General features: G+C 53.1%; 2 protein-coding genes across 3 annotated transcripts in view; one reads left to right on the forward strand and one right to left on the reverse strand.

Moving 5' to 3' along the window:
* Positions 1–630: 630 nt before the first annotated feature.
* On the reverse strand, positions 631–8,403 carry SMIM3 (small integral membrane protein 3). The gene is made up of 3 exons (XM_025200998.1): positions 7,815–8,403; positions 4,606–4,686; positions 631–3,010 (listed from the first exon to the last, which is right to left on the reverse strand). Exons 1-3 carry the CDS (start codon positions 7,892–7,894, stop codon positions 2,812–2,814), a joined length of 360 nt encoding a protein of 119 aa, XP_025056783.1. The 5' UTR covers positions 7,895–8,403; the 3' UTR covers positions 631–2,811.
* A 7,267-nt stretch (positions 8,404–15,670) lies between these two features.
* The window catches only part of DCTN4 (dynactin subunit 4), a 13,819-nt gene continuing 10,833 nt past the window's right edge, over positions 15,671–18,656 (forward strand). For both annotated transcript variants that reach the window (XM_006021148.3, XM_006021149.3), the window contains exons 1-3: positions 15,671–15,894; positions 17,709–17,779; positions 17,980–18,158. In XM_006021148.3, the coding sequence (XP_006021210.1) occupies positions 15,760–15,894; positions 17,709–17,779; positions 17,980–18,158 (385 nt within the window). In that variant the 5' untranslated portion in view covers positions 15,671–15,759. The remainder of the gene's footprint in view (positions 15,895–17,708; positions 17,780–17,979; positions 18,159–18,656) is intronic.

Below are 18,656 nucleotides of genomic sequence, written 5' to 3' on the forward strand. Positions count from 1 at the left end.
GAATAAAACCCTCCCCTGTACAACAGGAGCAGGTGGTCTTCACACAGCCGCTTCCGCTGCTTTTGCAGGGGTTTTGGTCTCCCTTGTTTGTTGCTATTACCTGCTGCTGCTATTACCTTTCTACAGCAGATCTATCTATGCACCTGGCTGGTGTCATGGGCTGGGAATGAGATGGGATCCTGACCTGAGACAGAACCACACACGGGACAACAGATCAGGATAGCCAAGGTGTGCAAATAACAGTAGTGGTGAAGTCACAGACTCATAGAAAAGGAGGGTTGAAGGGACCTCAGGAGGACACGTCTAGTCCAACCCCCTGCTCAAAGCAGGACCATCCCCAACTACATCATCCTGGACAAAGCTTTGTCTACCCGGGTCTTAAAAACCTCCACGAATAGAGATTTCACAGCTTCTCTGGGTAACCTGTTTCAGTGCTTTGCTACCCTCCGAGTGAGAAAGTTTTTCCCCTAATATCCAACCTCATCTTCCCTTGCTGCAACTTGAGCCCATTGCTCCTTGTTCTGTCGAAATCAGCATAGGAAGGAGAAATGGGATCTGAAACACTCCAGTTACAAGGCCCCCAACAATACCCACGGTGCAGACAGAACTGAGCGACCCCGTACGTGTAGGATAAATTTGAGTTTATTGACTGCAGCTTGGTCCAAAAACACAGCTTACTCACAGAGTCTGTTGCCGCCTACGCTATACGTGTATTCGCACTGCATATTCCCTACATGCATTGCCTACAGGCTGCTTTTCCCTTTTTCATGAATTGTGTCTTTCCTGTCTGTCCCAAGGTGCAGCCTTGAGACATTTATATCAAGGGTTTCAGTGCAAGGCTAATGCCAGTGACTCCAAAGCACAGCTTGGGCGATGTCTGTACAAGCTTCCTAAATGCTGCTTTACTAGGCCCAGCACCCAACCCCAAGGACCACAGCAGAGCTTGGCTGAGCCCTGCCATGCTCCCACAGCTCTGCCATAGCACCCAGACTCAACCCAGTGCTCTTGGCCTTTCCACAGCAGCAGATGCAGATGGTAGCGTCCGAATCCCAGGTTTTCTGCTGTGTTAAATACCCGCTGATCACTAGGCTGACAGCACCAAACCCATTACAGCTGTGCTGGAAAGGGGATGTAGCCAGGTCCCCACACAGGAGAAAGGGGAGCACGTTGCAGTGCTAATCCATGCACCCTTCAGCTCTCTCATTCTTGCCTGCCTGGTTCAGAAAGGCTTTGACAGGTCTCAGGACCCATTAGAGGGGAGGTTAGAAGAAGATGAGTCCTAGCTTTGCATCAGCAGCCTGTATCCAGTGGGTTTAAGTCCAGACCCACCACTAAGTATCGAGAGACCCCCCACCTCCTGGGTATCCCTCATCCCAGCCTCCTCTTACTCCACTTGCAATATCCTCTTAACTATGTCCTCACTGTCCTGCGGCAGCTGGCAGCAGAAGCAACTAGTGGGGGCCTGTCTGGCTTAGCCTGTTCATGGTATACATGGTCTTTGACCAACAGATACCAGATCTGAAGCCAGGATGGGCTGATGGAGACTCGAAGTTTTCATCCTCCCATGATGGGGGGAGCCCACGTGTGGGCAGTCCTGTTTGTTCCCAGCTCCCCGGGGTCCATCAAAATGCCATCACAATTTAGTGGCCATCTCTGCAGAGGGGTCAGAGGATGAATGGTCTGAGCGGACTGAGCAGGATTCCCAGTCCTATAGAGGCAAGGTCCCTCTTGGACTGGGGGAAGGTGCTTTGGGTTAACAAACAGATCCATGCTCTGTGCAGCTCCCCATGCACTGACCCGTCCTTTCACAGAGATGCCAACCTCTCCCTTGCCTTTAAAAAATACATTAGGGCAGCATAACAAGGCCCATAAGGGAGGGATTAGGAGCTGCCAGGAGAAGAGGCTTTGTCACAAGAGCCTCCTGCCAAAGAGCTGTCGAGATCCATCAGCTGAAACCAAACACTCCAGCACATTTCCTTTACAAGGACAAGATATTTCTGTCGTAAAACAAGCCTGATGCCAGCTACATTTCTGCAGCACAGCTGGGCAACACATGTGTCCTGGGCTAATGGTGCTAATACAGCCTCAGAGCTTTGCAGAATTGGAAGAAAAAGCCTCCCTGCTTGAGACCTTCCTTACAGCAGACCCAGCAAGCACGACTCCTCTGAATGCATCCCTTTGGCCAAACCCCATTTCCCCTCTTGCTTGCTTTCCAGGCTTGGCCTACTTTGGTCTGGGGAAATTTGAGGTATGCAGATGGGATCCCCCAGCCACGAGGAGCCAGGCCTCACAGCGAAGGAGAGTGCCACGGAGCAGATTCGTGGAGCCAGTCTCGCATTCAAAGCGAGCCCGTCTGGAACCCATTTGTACAGCTCTGTTCCTGGAAGTCAAGCATTTCCCTTCGGGCTCTGGGCTTCACAGCTCTCTGTCGGCTCTGATGAGCTTGCTGGGCAAATGCCAAGCAGCCGTTATGAGAGGAGTGCGTGAGACAAAGACCGAACACGAATGCTCTGCGCCATGTGAAGGGAGATGCTTTATGGATGCCTCCCCCTTGCAGGCTCCACAAACAGCTCCGTGCCCGGGCGTTACACGTGACGGACACGCTCTCTAGGCTGCATTGTGGTGACTAACATACTTCTGGTCCCATGAGCACAGCCCTGTGTGTCCCTGGCATGGCTTGGCTGTTCCTCTGGTCCCCATCGCTCCCTGGCGCTCCCTCATGTTGGAGTCAGCCTGGTGAACCATCTCCCTTCCTCCATGGACCTATCCAGCATGGCCCAAGGGAGGCTGCCCCTGCCCGGGGCTCTGCTCTCACACCGCCCCGTTGCGTATCGGGTGAGTCCGCACCCTGTAGATGATGACAGCTGTGGCCGGGCACAGGACCAGGGACATCATGATGATGATGGTGGCCAGGATGATCAGGACGATGGCCCAGATGTCCAGGATGTGTTTGGGGATGCCCACGGTGGTGTCGGAGCCATTCAGTTCTTCCATCCTCCCCCTCTCCTTGCTGCAACAGAGAGAGGGAAAGTTAGTGACAATGCAGGGCACAAAGCAGCGTGGCTCCAAAATCATCCTAGGGCTCCACACAGAGTTGCAGCTCCCTGTATGCCAGGGCCACTCTGCAGCGTCCCAACCCCAAATCACCTCTCCCCACCTCTCTCAGCCCTTCCCCTCAGCCCTTCCCCTCTCCATCTTCCTTATTCCAGCTTACCACCTTCACATCATTCCTCCCTGTCATTACCTTATCTTCCCCCATCACTGGTGATGCAGTTGTTAACCATATTTTCCCCCTTTTGCGGGTTCACAAACTTTGTCTTCATGACCCTATCGGCCTTTCCAAGCCTACCCCGAAATAAAAACTGTCTTGTGCCGGTTTTGCACATCCTATTAACATCTCAGTCCCTGCTCTGCTGTGTGCTCTGCTGTCTTGATCACCTCTAGTAAGATGAAAGAGCAGTTACTAACAGGATAAATGAGCTTTAGGGGGTGATTTTCAAAGCCCAGCCCCCTTGTCGAGAGCTGCCTCCCACTGCTAGTCTACACATCTTTTAGTTTTTTTTATCTTAAATTTAAACTTTTGGAAACACACAATCCTACAAGAGCTCCTCGGTATGCTCCGTGGGGTGTACTTCGCTGGTGAACACCTACATTTTGCAAGGGGCTGCAATTCTCTGCAAGGAAGAGGTGGCAAAACCTTCAGCTCGCACACTCAGAATTTCCAGTGCAGAAAAAGCTGAGGCTGGCACACGCTGAAAGGAGCTGGGATCCAGAAGTGCTGCCTCCATCACTGCCACTGACTCATGCTGAATATGCCAGTGACTTGACATACATATACACCCACATTTACAATCTGCAAAGCGGCCCTTGCCAAGCTGCTGTGCAGAAACTCAGCATCTGTGAAGTGCTTGGAGAAGCTCATAAAAATGCTCTTAATTTATTATGTGACCTGACGAGGTCAGAGCCCAGTTATTCCAGCCAGGCGTGCAGCAATAGGCAAGTGCCTGGGAGGAGAAGTCTAAAGCCAGCAAAGAAATCGAGGTTTGATTTCCAGGAAGGAAGTGAGTTAAGGACCCTACAAGAGTGAGACGCCCGGATCCCACTGGATTTCGGTGACTTTTGGGCTCTATAAGCAATTTGGGAAATCCCAGCCTAAAAGCTCCTGGCTCAGACTGCCGGCGCAGGCGTCTGTGTTCACTGAGGATTTCCCCGGGATGTCTGGCGTTAGGGATGGGACCAGCCAACGCCCTTTCTCTGGGCTGTTTCCTTGCTCCTCCAGTGGGTTCTGGCAACACCGGGATGCGGGATTCGTGCTGTGGCATCTTCCAGCGGATTCGGGTGCCTGGAGGCGTCTCTCCTCCCTGGTTTCCTGAGTCACGGACTTAATAGTTTAATAAACAGCAACACTTTGAATGACACCATCAGGCAGGACTCCATGCTCTGATCTCTCTGGCCTTTCATGCACACCCACACTGCTCTGTTCATCTTTCCCCCTCAACTCTAGGGTGTGAGTTGTCAGAGCTGTCGAGCTCTCGGCTTGTCAGAGCTGAGCTCAGGACCCTGCTCGTATCCTGTTTTCAGCAAGTTAGTGGAATTGGATGTTACCTGTGAAGATAAGACGCACCACCACTCCGACACGTCTCACTGGATGTTAATGCCTGCACGTCACAACAGCCCTGGCAAATGCTGAAAGCAGAAATACATCAGGCAAACCTCACAATGCTGCTAGAGGTAGCTAAGGAGAGCGGCTGAAGTCCTCCAAATGGGTTCAGCATCTATTACCTAGACTTGCTCAAGTATGCCCACAGGCGCTGCAATCCCACCTCAGACTGCAGGGCAGACGGGGCCTGAGAGGAGACTGGGCAATGGGGGCAGTCAAAGAATAGCCAGGAGCAGCTCAGCATGTTAAAATGGCACAGGGCTCACTGCAGTCACTGATGCCCCATCACTGCCCATCTGCTCCCTCTTACCCACGGGAGAAGTTGCCCAGGTTAGCTTCTATATACCACGGGGTAAGAAAGGACGGATGGACGGTGACCTTGCAGCAGCTGCTCCATGGCTGCAATGTCCATAGGCTTTGTGTACCCGGAACAAACCATGCCAGAGACCTGCTGGGAGAGGGAGCATGGAGCGAAGCAGGACTTAGTCTTTCTGCAGAACAAAGGGCCCTGCCTTTCTCAGCGCCCCGCAGACGGGTGAGCAGGGCCGGATACACTCCGGGCACACCCACACCTGTGGCTGAAAGCCATGCCTGGGAGGGAGAACCAGCCACAACCGGGTACGAGTGACATGGTCCCACGTCATTGCACGACAAGGCGAGGCTCTCGGTATCACCGGCAGGCCTGGGCTTGTTTCAGGGCAGGAATTCCCCGGCAGGCTGACAGGGAAGGTGTGAGCAGCTTTGGGAGCCTCTCATGCCCGGAGCCGAGGGGCGATGGGGACCCTGCAACGCATGCTGGCAGAAGCAGCCCTGTGGGGAGAACCCACGTCTGGGTGAGACACAAGAAGGATCTTGCCGTGGTGGGTCCAGCTCACGCCGAGGTGCAGTTCTTCCTTTCTTTACCCGTAAGGTTGCCAATTTCCTCTCTGGGGGATTTCGTGCCCCTTTAGAAATGCTGCTCCTGCGCCCGGAGGGGATGTCTGGGCTCCACCTATCTCAGCACTGAGATCTGCTTTGGATCTCGCCTGATGCCAGTGCTACCAGTTGGGCAGCTCCTAGGGAGACAGCAGGCTGGGGGTATTCTGCCCCGTGCTCTAAAAGGATCCCGGATGCTTTCTGGGCCCCCGCTCCTTGGCAGCACTGTGACCCCTGTGTCCGAGGCCGCTGGCACCGATGCTATAACAAGAACCCTGCTGATGCCCGTGGGGCCGTGTCACCGTGGGCGTTTCTCTGGAAGCCCTTGCATGACGCAAGAGCTCCCACATTCAGGGCTCGTGGGGCCAAGAGGTCAAGCCTCCAGGCTCTGGAGGCAAGCATTGCAATCTCGACTCATGCCAGGTAAAACACTAATTAACAGGCTTGATGACAGCACTGACGCAGCTCTGGTTTCGACACGTTATCCCTCGGGGCGCTGCTTGGAGGCCTGTCCCTGGGATGCTCAGGAGCCTTGATGTCAGGTCCCCGGCTTGTTCCCAACAAAGGGAATCCAGGCTCACGGCCAGAACGGGGCATGAAGGAGATCCTGGCTCCGACCAGCCCCTTGCTTTCCTGGGCTCCCATCATTTGAAGTGTCAGCAGGGAGGAAGCTGTCAGCATGTAGCAACAGCTGGCAGGGATGCCATGGGTTGCAATGGTTACAGCTTTCAATGCTCAAGCATCGGCATCTTCCTCTTTTTCCTCCCACCCAGTGACCGGATCCTGCCTCTGCACTGGCAGGTGCGGGCGCACCAGGGAATCCTCCATCCCCGGAGAAAAGCCTGCAGGGCACCCTGCCTCGGCCTGCCCTGCCCCACAGGTCAGCGATCACCCAGGTGAAGCTGGAAGGGGCTGAAATACAGGTTTGGTGCACCTGAGGAACCGGCCAGCCCCTGCTGCTCCCTGGGGCACCTTCACACAGGCTGCTCCAGTACACAATGCCTCTGGTCCTAAAACGCAGCTTGGCCATGACTCGTCTCCATTTCCACTCCACGGTGGCATCTCACGCACTGCAATGTGCTCAGCCTTCCTGCGGCTCCAGCTCCGCCGTCAGCCCTCCTCCCTCGCAGATCTCACCCAGAGCTTTTTGCATCCTGCTGGCTAGAAATCAGCCCTTTGCCTATCCGCTGCAGCGGGTCAGAGCATAGGCACCGATCCGCCGGGTGCAGAGCTCGCCCGGCGCTGGGCTCAGCTCATGCAAACGGCCTCACAGGATTTGGCCCTGGGCTGGTAACTGCAAGGCTGGGGGTGAAGTGCCTTGTCTCCCTGCTAAGGTGCCTGTGTTCAGCTAGGAGCCAAGGTGCAGTCGCCAGGCTCCACAACCCCATCCCGGCTCTGGGAGGAGAAGGAGCAAGGTCTCCTATTCTCGGTCACCACGCCTAGCTCTCAGTCAAAGGGAGAGGGGGTTCAAGGTGCACCCACCTCCGAGTCCTTGAGCAAAGTTTCCCTCGCCCCTGATAACACCCAAGGCTGCTGGCTGAACCCTGGAGCTGGTCCACGAGTGCATGCATGGGACACACCTCAGGCATGTGCCAAGATTTTTCTACCCAGAGAGGCTGTTTTTTCCATGCTTCCTTTTCTTGAGAAGGCTGTGGTTTGGTGACACAACTCTGACAAGGCCTGGCTGCCTTACACCTCTGCAGTCATGCTCCCTGCCCCAGCCCTAAGCCACCACAAAGCAGCCTATTTTCCCATCATTTCTGCTCTCAGTGAGACCCAACGTTCCCGATAGGCTTGTCTCTGTAACCGCCCTGGACATCGCTGGCCGCACAGTTGCAAGAAAACTCCTCTCCCTTTTTCCACCCTTTCAACTCCAAACGTTGCCGCTGAACCTCCCTTTTCCGTCACATCTAAATGCAGATGCATGCACCATCATGCCACAGTCTGGGTTATGCTCTAAAAAGAGCACAAAGGATGAGGCTGAGGGGGCGTAGAGGAGGGGAGGGGAGTCTCCAAGTGATCTGTGCATACCCAATTTCACTGCTGGTTGCTCAAAGAGCGAACAGACATGTAGCCGCCAGGTGCTAATTGCCAGTTATTTGTCTGCCCTGCTCCGTTGCACGCCAGGGATAGCAAGCAGAGTCCCAAATACCAGTCCCATATGGTAGCCACCCCACGCCAGCCCCACCAGGGAAACACAGAGCTGCGTGCTCTAGAAAGCTGTGGGAAACACACCTACCCCCAAGAGACCAAAGACTTGATCCTGGTCCCGCTTCGGTTGGCGGGAATGAAGACTCTCCCCAGTGAAATCAGTGCCATTAGGGCAGCGAGCGCACAGGACCCGGCCGAGGGAGGTTACCGCTAATCCAGAGCTGCCCATTCCTTCACTTTTAACCATTCAGATGCAAGGGTCTTTCAGAGACGGCTTGGGAATATATTATTCCCTGTCCCTGACGCCTGGGGGTCTGACCAGGGAACAGGTAGCCCGGCAGCGTGGAAGGGCCACGACAAGCCCCCGCTGCTTTTCACATCAGAAAAAGGGAAAGGAGCCAGAAAAGGGACAAGAAGTGAAGCAAAATCAAAAGCAGCTGAGAAATGGGGAAGAAATGGAAAGAAGGAAACACAGAGTCACAGGCAGCCCCTCGCTGCGAGCAGCTGAAACCATGAGCCGTGGCACGTATGCAGGCACTCGCATGCACACGCTTTCTCTTTCAAGCCCGAGACTTTTTTTCCCCCCCAAGGCAGAACTTTTTTCCACCCAAGGACTTGGTCAGACTGAAGCACAGTGAAACAAAGCAGCGTTTAATGCAGGTCCCCCTGCGCCGGGGAGGGGGGAATGGAAACTCGCATCCAAACCCACCTTTGCCCCAAGACAGCCTGTCGGAAGAGTACGCCACCGCTCTGCCTATGAAGCCAGCGCTTCGGAGTTACCTGCCAGAGTCCCAAGAGCTGATCCGAAGCTGATGCAAGACCCAGGGACTTCCTAGGAAGGAAAGAGCAGTGGAGAGCGGCTGTCCAGGCTGAGGGCAGACAACTTTCTGAGCGGTGCTGAAGTCGCAGCACACTGGCTCCCAGTCCTGTGCGGAGGAAAGGGAGGTTGGACCAGCCCTTCTAACTCCACCCTTCTGCCTGCAAGCCGTGTAGCTCTGTGTCTGTGCGTGTTTGCGTTTTCTTCGGTGAGCGAGCTGCCGTCCGCAGTGCTGTGCCTCTCTTTCTGGGACCCAGCCCCCAAGGGAGAAGGAGCATGCAGGCGTGTTGCATTGCAGCTGCCTGGTTCGCTCCCAAGTTCATCTCGGTCCGGTCCCGCACCACGCACTGGCCGTGGCGAGCAGGAAGAGGGGGGTGCCGCTGCGTTCAGGGCTGGGGCAAAGCCCAGGACTGTCAGCTAGGGGGGCAAGTGGAGCAAGTGAGACAAAGAAACCCAGGGTGGAAAAGCCGCAAATGCCCCACACCGGGAGTCCTTTGCTTTCCTTTGCCAATGTAAAATAAAAGGAGCCCTTGACAGCATCGCACCCACCCAAGAGAGGGCTGGACCCATCCCGTGGCTTTTCCCAGTGGAGATGACACCCGGGAACCACCTCCCATGCCAGGAGCAGCGTGGCCACGTCTATGAGCACCTCGAGTGGGGCGGTTCGCACAGCCGGGTGACGGTGCCCCTTAGCCCATCCCCATACCAATGAGCCCAGACACGGCGCTGTGTGGACGTGGCTCCTGGTATGGGACACTTCTGCCACGCAGGCAGGCTGCCAGCTGAGACTCGTGGTCAGAAATCAGGACTCAGGCCCCCTCCGCTTCCCAGAACCGTGACGTTGGTGGAATTAAAGGACGACATCGGGGTCTTTCTTCTTTGCCGACTGCTTCCTGAACCTTAAATCATGTTCAAATTCATCTCTTTTTTGTTTTCTGACATCCTACCACCGGGCTGGTAGGAGGTCAGACATCCTGCAAGGCCAGCCTCAACGGCCCCGGGGCTGGCTGCACTGGATCAGCCCCGATAACGTGCAGCGCTCCGGGGCCTCTTTGTTTTGCTAAGATTTGATGGAAGGCCTCTCCGAGGAGGCCGGAGATCTGGACAGACTGTACCGAGGGGCCTGATTTCCTCCCGAAGGAATATTCCACGGATACCGGGCAGGTCTTCTCGGAATATTCCACTGCGCCGGCTGACGCAAAGGCCCGGGAAAGGGAACAGCGACTTCCCCCAACCTCAGCAAACCGGAGGAGCTGGCATCTATTTTTTGCAGTCAACCCCCACTCCGGCTAAGCCACGAGGCATCGGGGCAGGATAGCAGCCTACAACAGCGAGAGCTCGCAGGCTGCAAGGAGGGAGAGGAGTTCGTCGAGGTGGTCTGTGGAGAAATAAGTAGGGATATAGTTAAGCAAGGGAAAACTCTGCAATTTAGGAAAGGCATTCTGGGTCACGATTAAAATTAGGACCCCGCCATATGTAAAATGGGGAATAAATCTGCATCCGCAGGGGATGGAGCCACTTCATGAGACTGTCCCCTCTCTGGCACCTCAGGCCCAGATGTCACAGGAGCCAGCAAGGGTTAAAGGAAAGGCGCGTTTTGCTGCCATCCGCATTTAGAAGGAGCAGAGAGCAGAACTCAGCGGACGTGCTGCCAGCCTTAATGCTCCATCCATCCTGAATATTACCCCGCAGGGAGCTGAAGGGCCTAGCAAATTGCGGCTGTTTGATTCACATGAAAATCCTTTTTGTTCTTTAAATGCATCTGGCGTCTGCTTGCAAAAGGGAAATGCTCCAGGCCAAACCCAGCGCTCGTGGAAGCAGGTGTTTTAGTCTCTCTTGTTCCAAAGTGGCTCTTTGAAGCACCACAGACACCAGCCTTCGTATCCGAGAACCTCCTTGCAGTGCGTTCGGCCCCTTCCAGCAGTGTCACGTGCGGTTTGTTCTCTCATCTTCTCCTCCGCCTGGTCACTGAATGGTTTGGCTGAGTTGTGGTTGTTGGGTAGGTATTTTTGCAACAGAGGTGTTAAATCCATCCGTTGCTCTGCACTTGTGCTGGATGCTTGCAAGTGAAGTCTGCAATGACGGCGGGGTCTTGAAAGAGTTCACATCCCAGTCTGGGATCAGTCCTGTCTGCTTCCCGGGTTGTTACAGCATCCCACAGGGAGCGCAGAAAGGCTCTGATCCTTGGGAGTGAAAGGGATAGGGAAGGAAAATTGCCACCCATGCCAAGCTAGGAAAGGATTCTGGGGAAGGAAAGGAGGCAAGAGTAGACAAAAATGTGGCACAGGGTGACTGGAACCTCACTACGTGCCTGAGTGACAAGAGCCAGGTGAAAGCACCACCTCCTGCCACACGCCTGGATGTATAAAGAGCGTGTAGAGAATAGGCAGAGACCTGGAGACGGTCTGCTCCTCCAGTACAACTCGCCCAAGCCTGCGAGGGGGGAAATCTCCCTGCTACCGCCACGTACAAAGACGTGCTTGGTCTTGCTGGACCTTGCCATGTCCAACCAGACTGCCCAAAGAAGGACAATGAAGAGAGGAGAGCAAAACAGGCCTAAAACTTCCCGAGAGCTGCCAGAGGGGGATGGACATCCTTGAGGCCCAGCAGGCTATCAGGATAATTCATACCTCTTCAGGGCTCTCCATCTGAGGGAGTCTAGGCACTTTACAAGCATTAATGCACCCTGGAAGAAAGTCCTTTTTATAATCACTTTGCCCCTGGGGGAAACTGAGGCAAGGAAAAGTGAAAGGATTTGCCTCGGTCAGTGGCAGAGCTTGACTGCCGGTCCCTGCTTTAACCGCTAGGCAGGGCCTGCCTGTGGCAGCCCTCTGCACCACTCTGATGATGGATTGAGCTGCACGGGAATCTCACTAGGCAGGACTGCCCCTTTACATTGTCCGTGGAGCCAAGCACAGCAGGGCTCTGATCTCTGACCCAGGGTTAGAGCTCCTAGGTGCTGCTGTGACAGCAATGACTGTAAAACACAGGATCAGAAAGGCTATCGAGAGGAGAGGTGAGGTGGCAGTGACACCCTGAGTGCCCACGGGCTGCCTCAGTGACCTGAACATTTCCAAAGTCTCCACACTGTTATTCTGAAGGCATCTTCCCTACAGCAACCATGCCCTGGCCTTAAAGGAATCTTCCCCCAAGCTCCAGGAGAGCTCACGGAAAACCCAGCTGTGCAATAGGAATTGGCATAATGATGCATTGCCTATCGAGAGGCTGGAAAGGGTGCAGACCCAGGCCTGGTGGTACCGATCGCGGACAGCGCAGGAGCCCTTTGCTGCTAACACCCCGCATTAGACCCACGTAGCTCAGCCATGATTCAGTTCAACAACAGAGTTCATCCTACACCTTTCAGACCTGCAAGCCAGGTCTCACTCTTAAGACCCCCATCCCCTGTGACAGTGGTGCACGTCTCCCTTCCCTCTGTGCTGAGTGAAATGCTCTGGATGTCCAGGCTGATAGAAAACCTTGGCCTGCCAGGCGTTTCCACAGCGCGGAGCGGTTCTGCTTCTTGTTCCTCAGTGTAAACACTAGCAGCAGCGAGCGCCTGCCAGCAGCCTGGCCATAATTACTCTGGCATATCTCAGTCTTCTCACTCAGCGTGGTTGAGCACTCAGGGATTTCTCCAGGCACCTACTGTAAAAGGCAGGGAGATTTCGCAGTCCCACCGGCTGCATGGCTCCCCTCTGGTATTGCTGGAAGGTGGCATCAGCTTGGCTTGAATGAGTCTCTTAAAAGGACCTGATGTGCGCTGGCAGATTTGGTCCGTTGAGTGCGGCCGTCCAGGTAAGTGGGGCCCCCAAAGCTACCTGTGGTCTGGATGAGCTAGACCTGGAGACCTCAATCCAGCACCTGGTATGACCCCCATGGGCATGCCTGTCATTGTCCTAATGGAGAAGCCACAAACGGACTGGGTCATGGACACCAAACTCCCCTTGTGCATCTGCAGACACAGTATGAAGGTGCTTGGGAAGGGCTGCTTATGTAGGGGAGGCTGGTGTTCCCGCCTGGCCTGTTGCCACTGTACAGGAACACAGAGCACTTGAGTCTCCAGACCATTCAGCTTGGGGCCAGCAGCCAGCACTGGAAGAAATCAATAAATCTCAAGCCCTTTTCCCATTGTTTCACCTCTGCTCCTTGTCATCCCCTCCTCAGAGCTTGAAAACACCTCCATCTCGATCTTGTATGGTACACCGGGTCCTTTGATTCTGACAAAGCCAATACTAAACAGCCTTTATTTGTCTCTCTGCAGGCACAGTGGGAGCATTAATGATGTCAGCAAGGCCCCCAAGACAGCACCGGACAGCTAGCAGGGGAGCGCCACATGCATTGCCTTTGCTCACATCCTACATAAGCGTTGGCTCTTTCCCAAGCAGAGCGAGGGGTGCACAGCTGCCAGCTCTGCCTTTCCTCTCCAGAGGTGTCTGGGAGCTGAATAATTCAGAGCATTGAGGCTGATGGACTGGCACAAGTCACTTTGCTGCCCATCTGTAACCCCATGAAGGCCTGGCATAGAGCTGGAAGCAGAGCAAGAGGACTGGAAGCTGAAGGAAGCTTTGCTTGAGCCATGCAGGATCCAGCCCGTTCAGCAAGAGCCGCACAACGTGTCACCCCGACCTCTGCTCTCAAGACGCTATTAAGACTCAAGTGTGCGGCTGCCAAATCTCATGATTTTATTCCAAGTCTCAGGATTTGTGCTGCTTTTCTTCAAGCCCCCAGCCCTGGAACGATGAGATTGTGTGAGCACCTCGGGCTTTGTGGATAAGCAAATGATAGTTCAGCCCTTGAGGCTTCAGAACAAAATATGAAGGTGTAAAGCAGCCGCATCTGCCGGGCTCAGGAACCAGAAAGCAAAATAAAAGAACCTAAAATCTGGCATTAAGAAGTAAAGCTCCTGAGCCTTTTTGAGGCCTGCTGCATGATTTCTGAGCCCTCCAGACCGGCGCTCCTGCAATGATAGTCTAGCATCGCTCTCCCCGCTTAGCTTTTTTTCCCTTTCCTTTCAAACGTGGATTGTGACATGCAGCCATGTTGATCAAAAGAGACAGCAGAGGAAAGGGGAAAAAGCTCCGTGACTAAGCACAAAGCCATACGCTCGGGGCCTGTTTGGTAATCCCTGCGGCAGTTCTCTGCAGAAGGAGCGTCTCAGCAACAGCAAGCAGGCAGAGGGAAATTGGCTCTGGACTGATGAAGAGGAGCTACTTGCTGTTGCTGAGCAATTGGTCTGGGGCACATGTTTGGAGGTAGATGGGCTACCCGGCATCATAAGGGGAGCAGAGAGCTAGAGAAGTTGTTTGCAGACTGGGCAGTCATTTGCAGTGGGCTGGGCTGTTATATAGGTACCTCGTGTGTGGGAGCAAAGCAGAAGTGAGACGAAAACAAGAATCTGGGAGAAGACAGCAGAGATGTCCGCTTTAGTCTGGAGGTGCATGAGAAGCAGCACAGTGGATGCTGCTCCAGCAGCCATGCTCCATGGGAGACCCCTGCCGGCCAGAGAGCCGATGAAGTTTTACCCTCAGTACTGCTACCAGGAGAGAAATGGGAGAAGAGGCTGGAGGAGGCATAGAAAAAAACCCTACTTTTTTACATACTAGAAAGGCAAAATACCCATTTTTGTAAGGAAAAGCCCTCCAGCACACAACCGAAATAAAGCGATTAGAACCACTCCTTGAAAGTGTCACCAGCCTCCTGCAGCAGTCAGGGGTTGTGGATGTAGAGAGGTAGTTAGCCGTGTTTGTCTGAAGTCAGCCAGAAGACAGGTGAGCCGTGAAACTTTACAGACTCACTAAAAATAAAATGCATACATATACAAAACATAACATTTTGAAGCATTTTGTAAGGGGATAAAGTCTTGCAAACGTGCTTGGCAGACAATAACCCAATGCCAGTAAAACATCTGTTCAGATGTCTTAGAGAGAGAGAGAAAGCAGAAGCTTTCATGAAACCAAGTTCATTTCATCAGACATGTGGACATAGCCTTAATGATCCAGGAAATACTGGAGCAATTAGAACCGGTCCTTGAAAGCGACACCAGCCTGTTGTAGCGGGGCTGGACGGTGGATATAGCCCTGACTGTTCAGGAAATACACAAGGCAAGGATTTCTTTTTTTTCGTGATATCTTTTGTTGGAGCGATTGTTAGATGTGAGACAAGCTCTGGGGCACGAAGCGTTCCCCTAAGTCCTGAGGGATTTGAGGAAGGGCATTGTGCGCCTTTTTCTTCTTCTCACGTCCAGTCACCGTGTTCAAACTTGGGTCCAGAAGCAGACACACGCCACGATTCGATCTGTAGCCTTAGCGAGGTCCTCGGGGCATGGTTCCCCTATCCGTGGCCCAGCCGTAGGTGTTGTGTAGCCTGAAAGTTTCCACCACGCTCACACACGGTGTTTAGTCGCTGGAGCACCCCCACCGTTACACGGTAACTTTAGCCTTACTGACCCCTGTTCAGAAGCGGTTCAAGCTTCTCCATTTTGGCCAGTCAAGCTCTGCACCTGCCAAGAGAGGTTTGGCATGAAATAGTCGTGGCAATAAATAACGATGATAAACTCAGTCCACATCAAACTCTGCATCGGCTCCGTCCCATCACAAATCCCCCGAGCATCCCCCAGTTATCCGATGATCTGCAGCCCCGGATGGCTTGGGCTCGGGCAGAAGGCGGAGAAGAAACCTCAGGCCGTGAGACGGAAACGAGATGCAAGCGGGCACGGTGGGAGGGTGTCACAGGTGGCTGAGGAATAGGCGGTATTGTGACCCCCTGCCCTGGCCAGAAACCAGCTCCGGAGTCGTGACACATTTCCCAGCACTAACTTTCCAGCAGGGGTGGGTTTTAGAGCGGGAGAGTCATTTTTAGTCCTTCTACATGTTTGTCTGCGCTACATTTATTGCGGGATTTATTGAGCAATAAGTGTGACATCTAACAGGGCGCCTCAGCAGCCACCCAGCGGCGCTAGGAGGCCGGAGGGCTGTGCGCATGCGCTCTAGGCTTCTCAGCTACCGCCCGGCGGCGCGGAGGCCCGCGGAGCTACTGCGCATGCGCGCTAGGGATATTTCCTCCCCCCCCTTCGGCGCAGTGATGCCACGTGACTTCCACCTTCGATCGGAAAGGGCGAGATCATGTGAGGCAGGCGGGGCCTCGCCCTTCCGGGTCACGTGAGGCGGAGGAGGAGGAGGAAGTGGCGGGGCCGGGCGAACGAGCCCCGCGCTCGAAGATGGCGTCGCTGCTGCAGTCGGAGCGGGTGCTGTACCTGGTGCGCGGCGACAAGGAGCTCCGCGCACCGCTCTCGCAGCTCTACTTCTGCCGCTATTGCAGCGAGCTCCGTTCCCTGGAGTGCGTCTCCCACGAGGTAACCGCCGGCGGCGCCCGCCCATTGGCTGCGACTCCTGCCCCTCACTGTCTTCCCCCCTCCCCATTGGGTAGCTATCGACTATGGGGCGGAACTAGCGTTACTCTGCCATTGGCCAGGAAAGGAGGCGGGCTTGTCGCCGCCGCACCCACCTATTGGCTGCGCCGCCTGCCCCTCACCCTCTTTCCTCCTCGCCATTGGGTAGCTGTCACCTAAGGGGCGGGACTGAGACTCCTCTGCTATTGGCTCCAATGCGTGGAGGGGGCGGGTCCGGTTTGGTTTGCTCCATGATTGGCTTGAGTCATTGCCTATTTGTCAGCTGTCTCTATTGATTGGCCCCTGGGCGTCGTGGGGGCGGGCTCAAGGTGTGGAGGGCTGTCTGAGTTGTAGGGAGGTGGCACCAGAATCCCCCCTCCGTGCTCAGTCTGTGTGGGAGGACCCCCCTCCCCCACACAGACGTGTGCATATGTACGTACACACACGTGTGTGTGTGTATGTAGTACCACAAGCTTCCATGACCTGAGTCTCACTTCCTCAGAGGCGGTGAAAGGGCGAGGAGAACAGCAGAGTCAGGGTTGAGAAGTGCCTGGGCCCTCCAGGATCCAGATTCAGCCTCCTTCCTCCTAAGACCCAGCTAAATATCGGTTGAGACGTGTGGGTGGGCTACCACGTGGTCGGAGACTGCTCTTGACGCTTGCAAAACTGTACTAAGCCCTTCTCGTGCAAACCAAAATACCAAATTGTATTTAAAACTCATCCAGATAATAGAAATGATGCGTCATGCCTGAGATTGTTAAGATATCATTCGGAGAATGTGTTTTTCTTGGAGTTACGCTGTTCAGATGAACAAAGTGATAAGAAAACTGCTCAGTTTGTGCGTCATAAAATCTAAAATCCTGAGGTTTCAAGATAGGCGTGAGATGGTTGTGCATATGCATAACATTTTACAAACAGTTATGCGTATGTGTTGACATGTGCTAATTATCTTAGGAAAGAGTCTTAAGGAATATGAGCAGAATAACGTTTTAAGGTATTTGGGAAGTAGTTAAGGATTTGCAAGGTGCTTGAAGTGGGGAGATGATAACCTAATGACAGGAAAACATCTGTTCAGATCTTTTAGCATGTGTTCGTAATGGGAAAGGAATTTGCAAATTGGCTGCATTTCTCATTCTGGATTTACTATAGGATGATGCGGCACATCATGCACTTGGACGGGAAAGCACAGGACAAAATGTGTACTGGTTAGCTCCAAAATGTACTGTTTTTTCCTGGATAAATTAATATGTTAAATTGCTTCTTCAGGCAAAGGACATAAAAGAACTATAATGTAAACGAATTACCAAAGTGGGGAACATTTTCCAGAGTGCATTCATTAGTACTGGCCAGTGCAGCTACAGAGACAAAATAGCTCAAGGCTTGTAATGATTAGATTTGGGGGGAGGGGACGTGGTCTGATAGTTTCAACAGCAAGACTACTTGCTGGAGTCTTAATTAGTCACGCTCAGAGATGGCTGTCATTTTCAGCTCCTGGTAGTCTGCAAATGGGTGGGACCCAATGAGCTGTGTTCTGTTTGCAAGGCACTGAGCCTTGACCCTTTCTGACAAAACCTTTTGACTTGAGGTACTAAGAAATTACCTGTTAAGCCAGTCTAAAAGTTTAAACATCAGAAGCTGGCTTCCATCTTCACTAGTTCCCTGTTGTTTTCTTGCACAAAGCATTGTTCAGTCACGCAGCAAAGAATTCCAGCTGCTGCTGACACACCGTCTAAATAAGTGAGCACTTTATAAGGGATGACACGACTTCTGTTTGCCAGGTGGACTCTCACTATTGTCCCAGTTGCCTGGAAAACATGCCATCTGCTGAAGCCAAGCTGAAGAAGAATAGGTAAGGTGGCCTTTTTCTGTATTGCGGCTTCTCCTTTAAAGTCTGTTTTTTTTTAAAGCCTGTTACTTGGATTCTTAATGCTGGAGAAAGGATTGCTCCTTCAATCATTTCTGTTCTTGTCACCCTGTTGCTATAATGTCTGAGTTTCTAAGAACCAAGTGCCAGGACCCAGACTTCAGGGTTTCCCTTTGCTTTGATAGGTGCGCCAACTGTTTTGACTGCCCATGCTGCATGCACACTCTCTCCACCCGGGCAACAAGCATCCCTGCTCCGCTTCCGGATGACCCAGCCAAGACTACAATGAAGAAAGCCTACTACTTGGCCTGTGGGTTTTGCCGCTGGACTTCCAGAGATGTGGGGATGGCGGATAAATCTGTTGGTAAGTGTCTCGGGATGAAAGGCAGAACACTGAGTAAAGGAGGCTGGAGGATAATATTAATAATTAATATTTGTTAGGATATATTAGGTAATAGAAATTCCTCCCAGCCCCATTAGTAAAAGTTGACCACAGACCATGAGTCAGAAACCGCATTTTTCTGGTAAGAAATGATCATGCCACTTAAGAGGTCTGCATTGAGCTCTGTGGATTTTTTTTATCACTCAAGTTTCTTTGTGCTTTGCTTTACATAATTAAGCAACTGTATGCAAGTGCTTTAATATTGTATGCTTAGAGTAATACAGTGTAGTTGGGCTTGAATGAAGCAAGATCATTTCACAATTCTTCAGTGCGCTTGTGTAAGCAGGCTGTGACAGCCAAACATAGGTCTATTTTTAACTTCTATGTAAAGCACATGTTTCCATCTAGATGTCTTCATTGGGCACTGAGTGGAGATGTCAATTGTTTTGTGTTCCTTCATCTTTAAGAACGCCAGGAATG

Source organism: Alligator sinensis, unplaced genomic scaffold (assembly GCF_000455745.1).
Source record: "Alligator sinensis unplaced genomic scaffold, ASM45574v1 scaffold550_1, whole genome shotgun sequence".
Classification (NCBI taxonomy): Eukaryota; Metazoa; Chordata; order Crocodylia; family Alligatoridae; genus Alligator; species Alligator sinensis.

Excerpts from the sequence above, each read along its gene's own strand:
- SMIM3 (XM_025200998.1), bottom strand. The coding sequence starts at position 7,894 with ATGGCACTGATTTCACTGGGGAGAGTCTTCATTCCCGCCAACCGAAGC. Across the intron at positions 4,687-7,814 it reads AAGTCTTTGGTCTCTTGGGG|CATTTGCCAGGGCTGTTGTG; the intron begins GTAGGTGTGTTT and ends TTCTGCTTTCAG. Across the intron at positions 3,011-4,605 it reads GGTGCGTCTTATCTTCACAG|CAAGGAGAGGGGGAGGATGG; the intron begins GTAACATCCAAT and ends TCTCTGTTGCAG.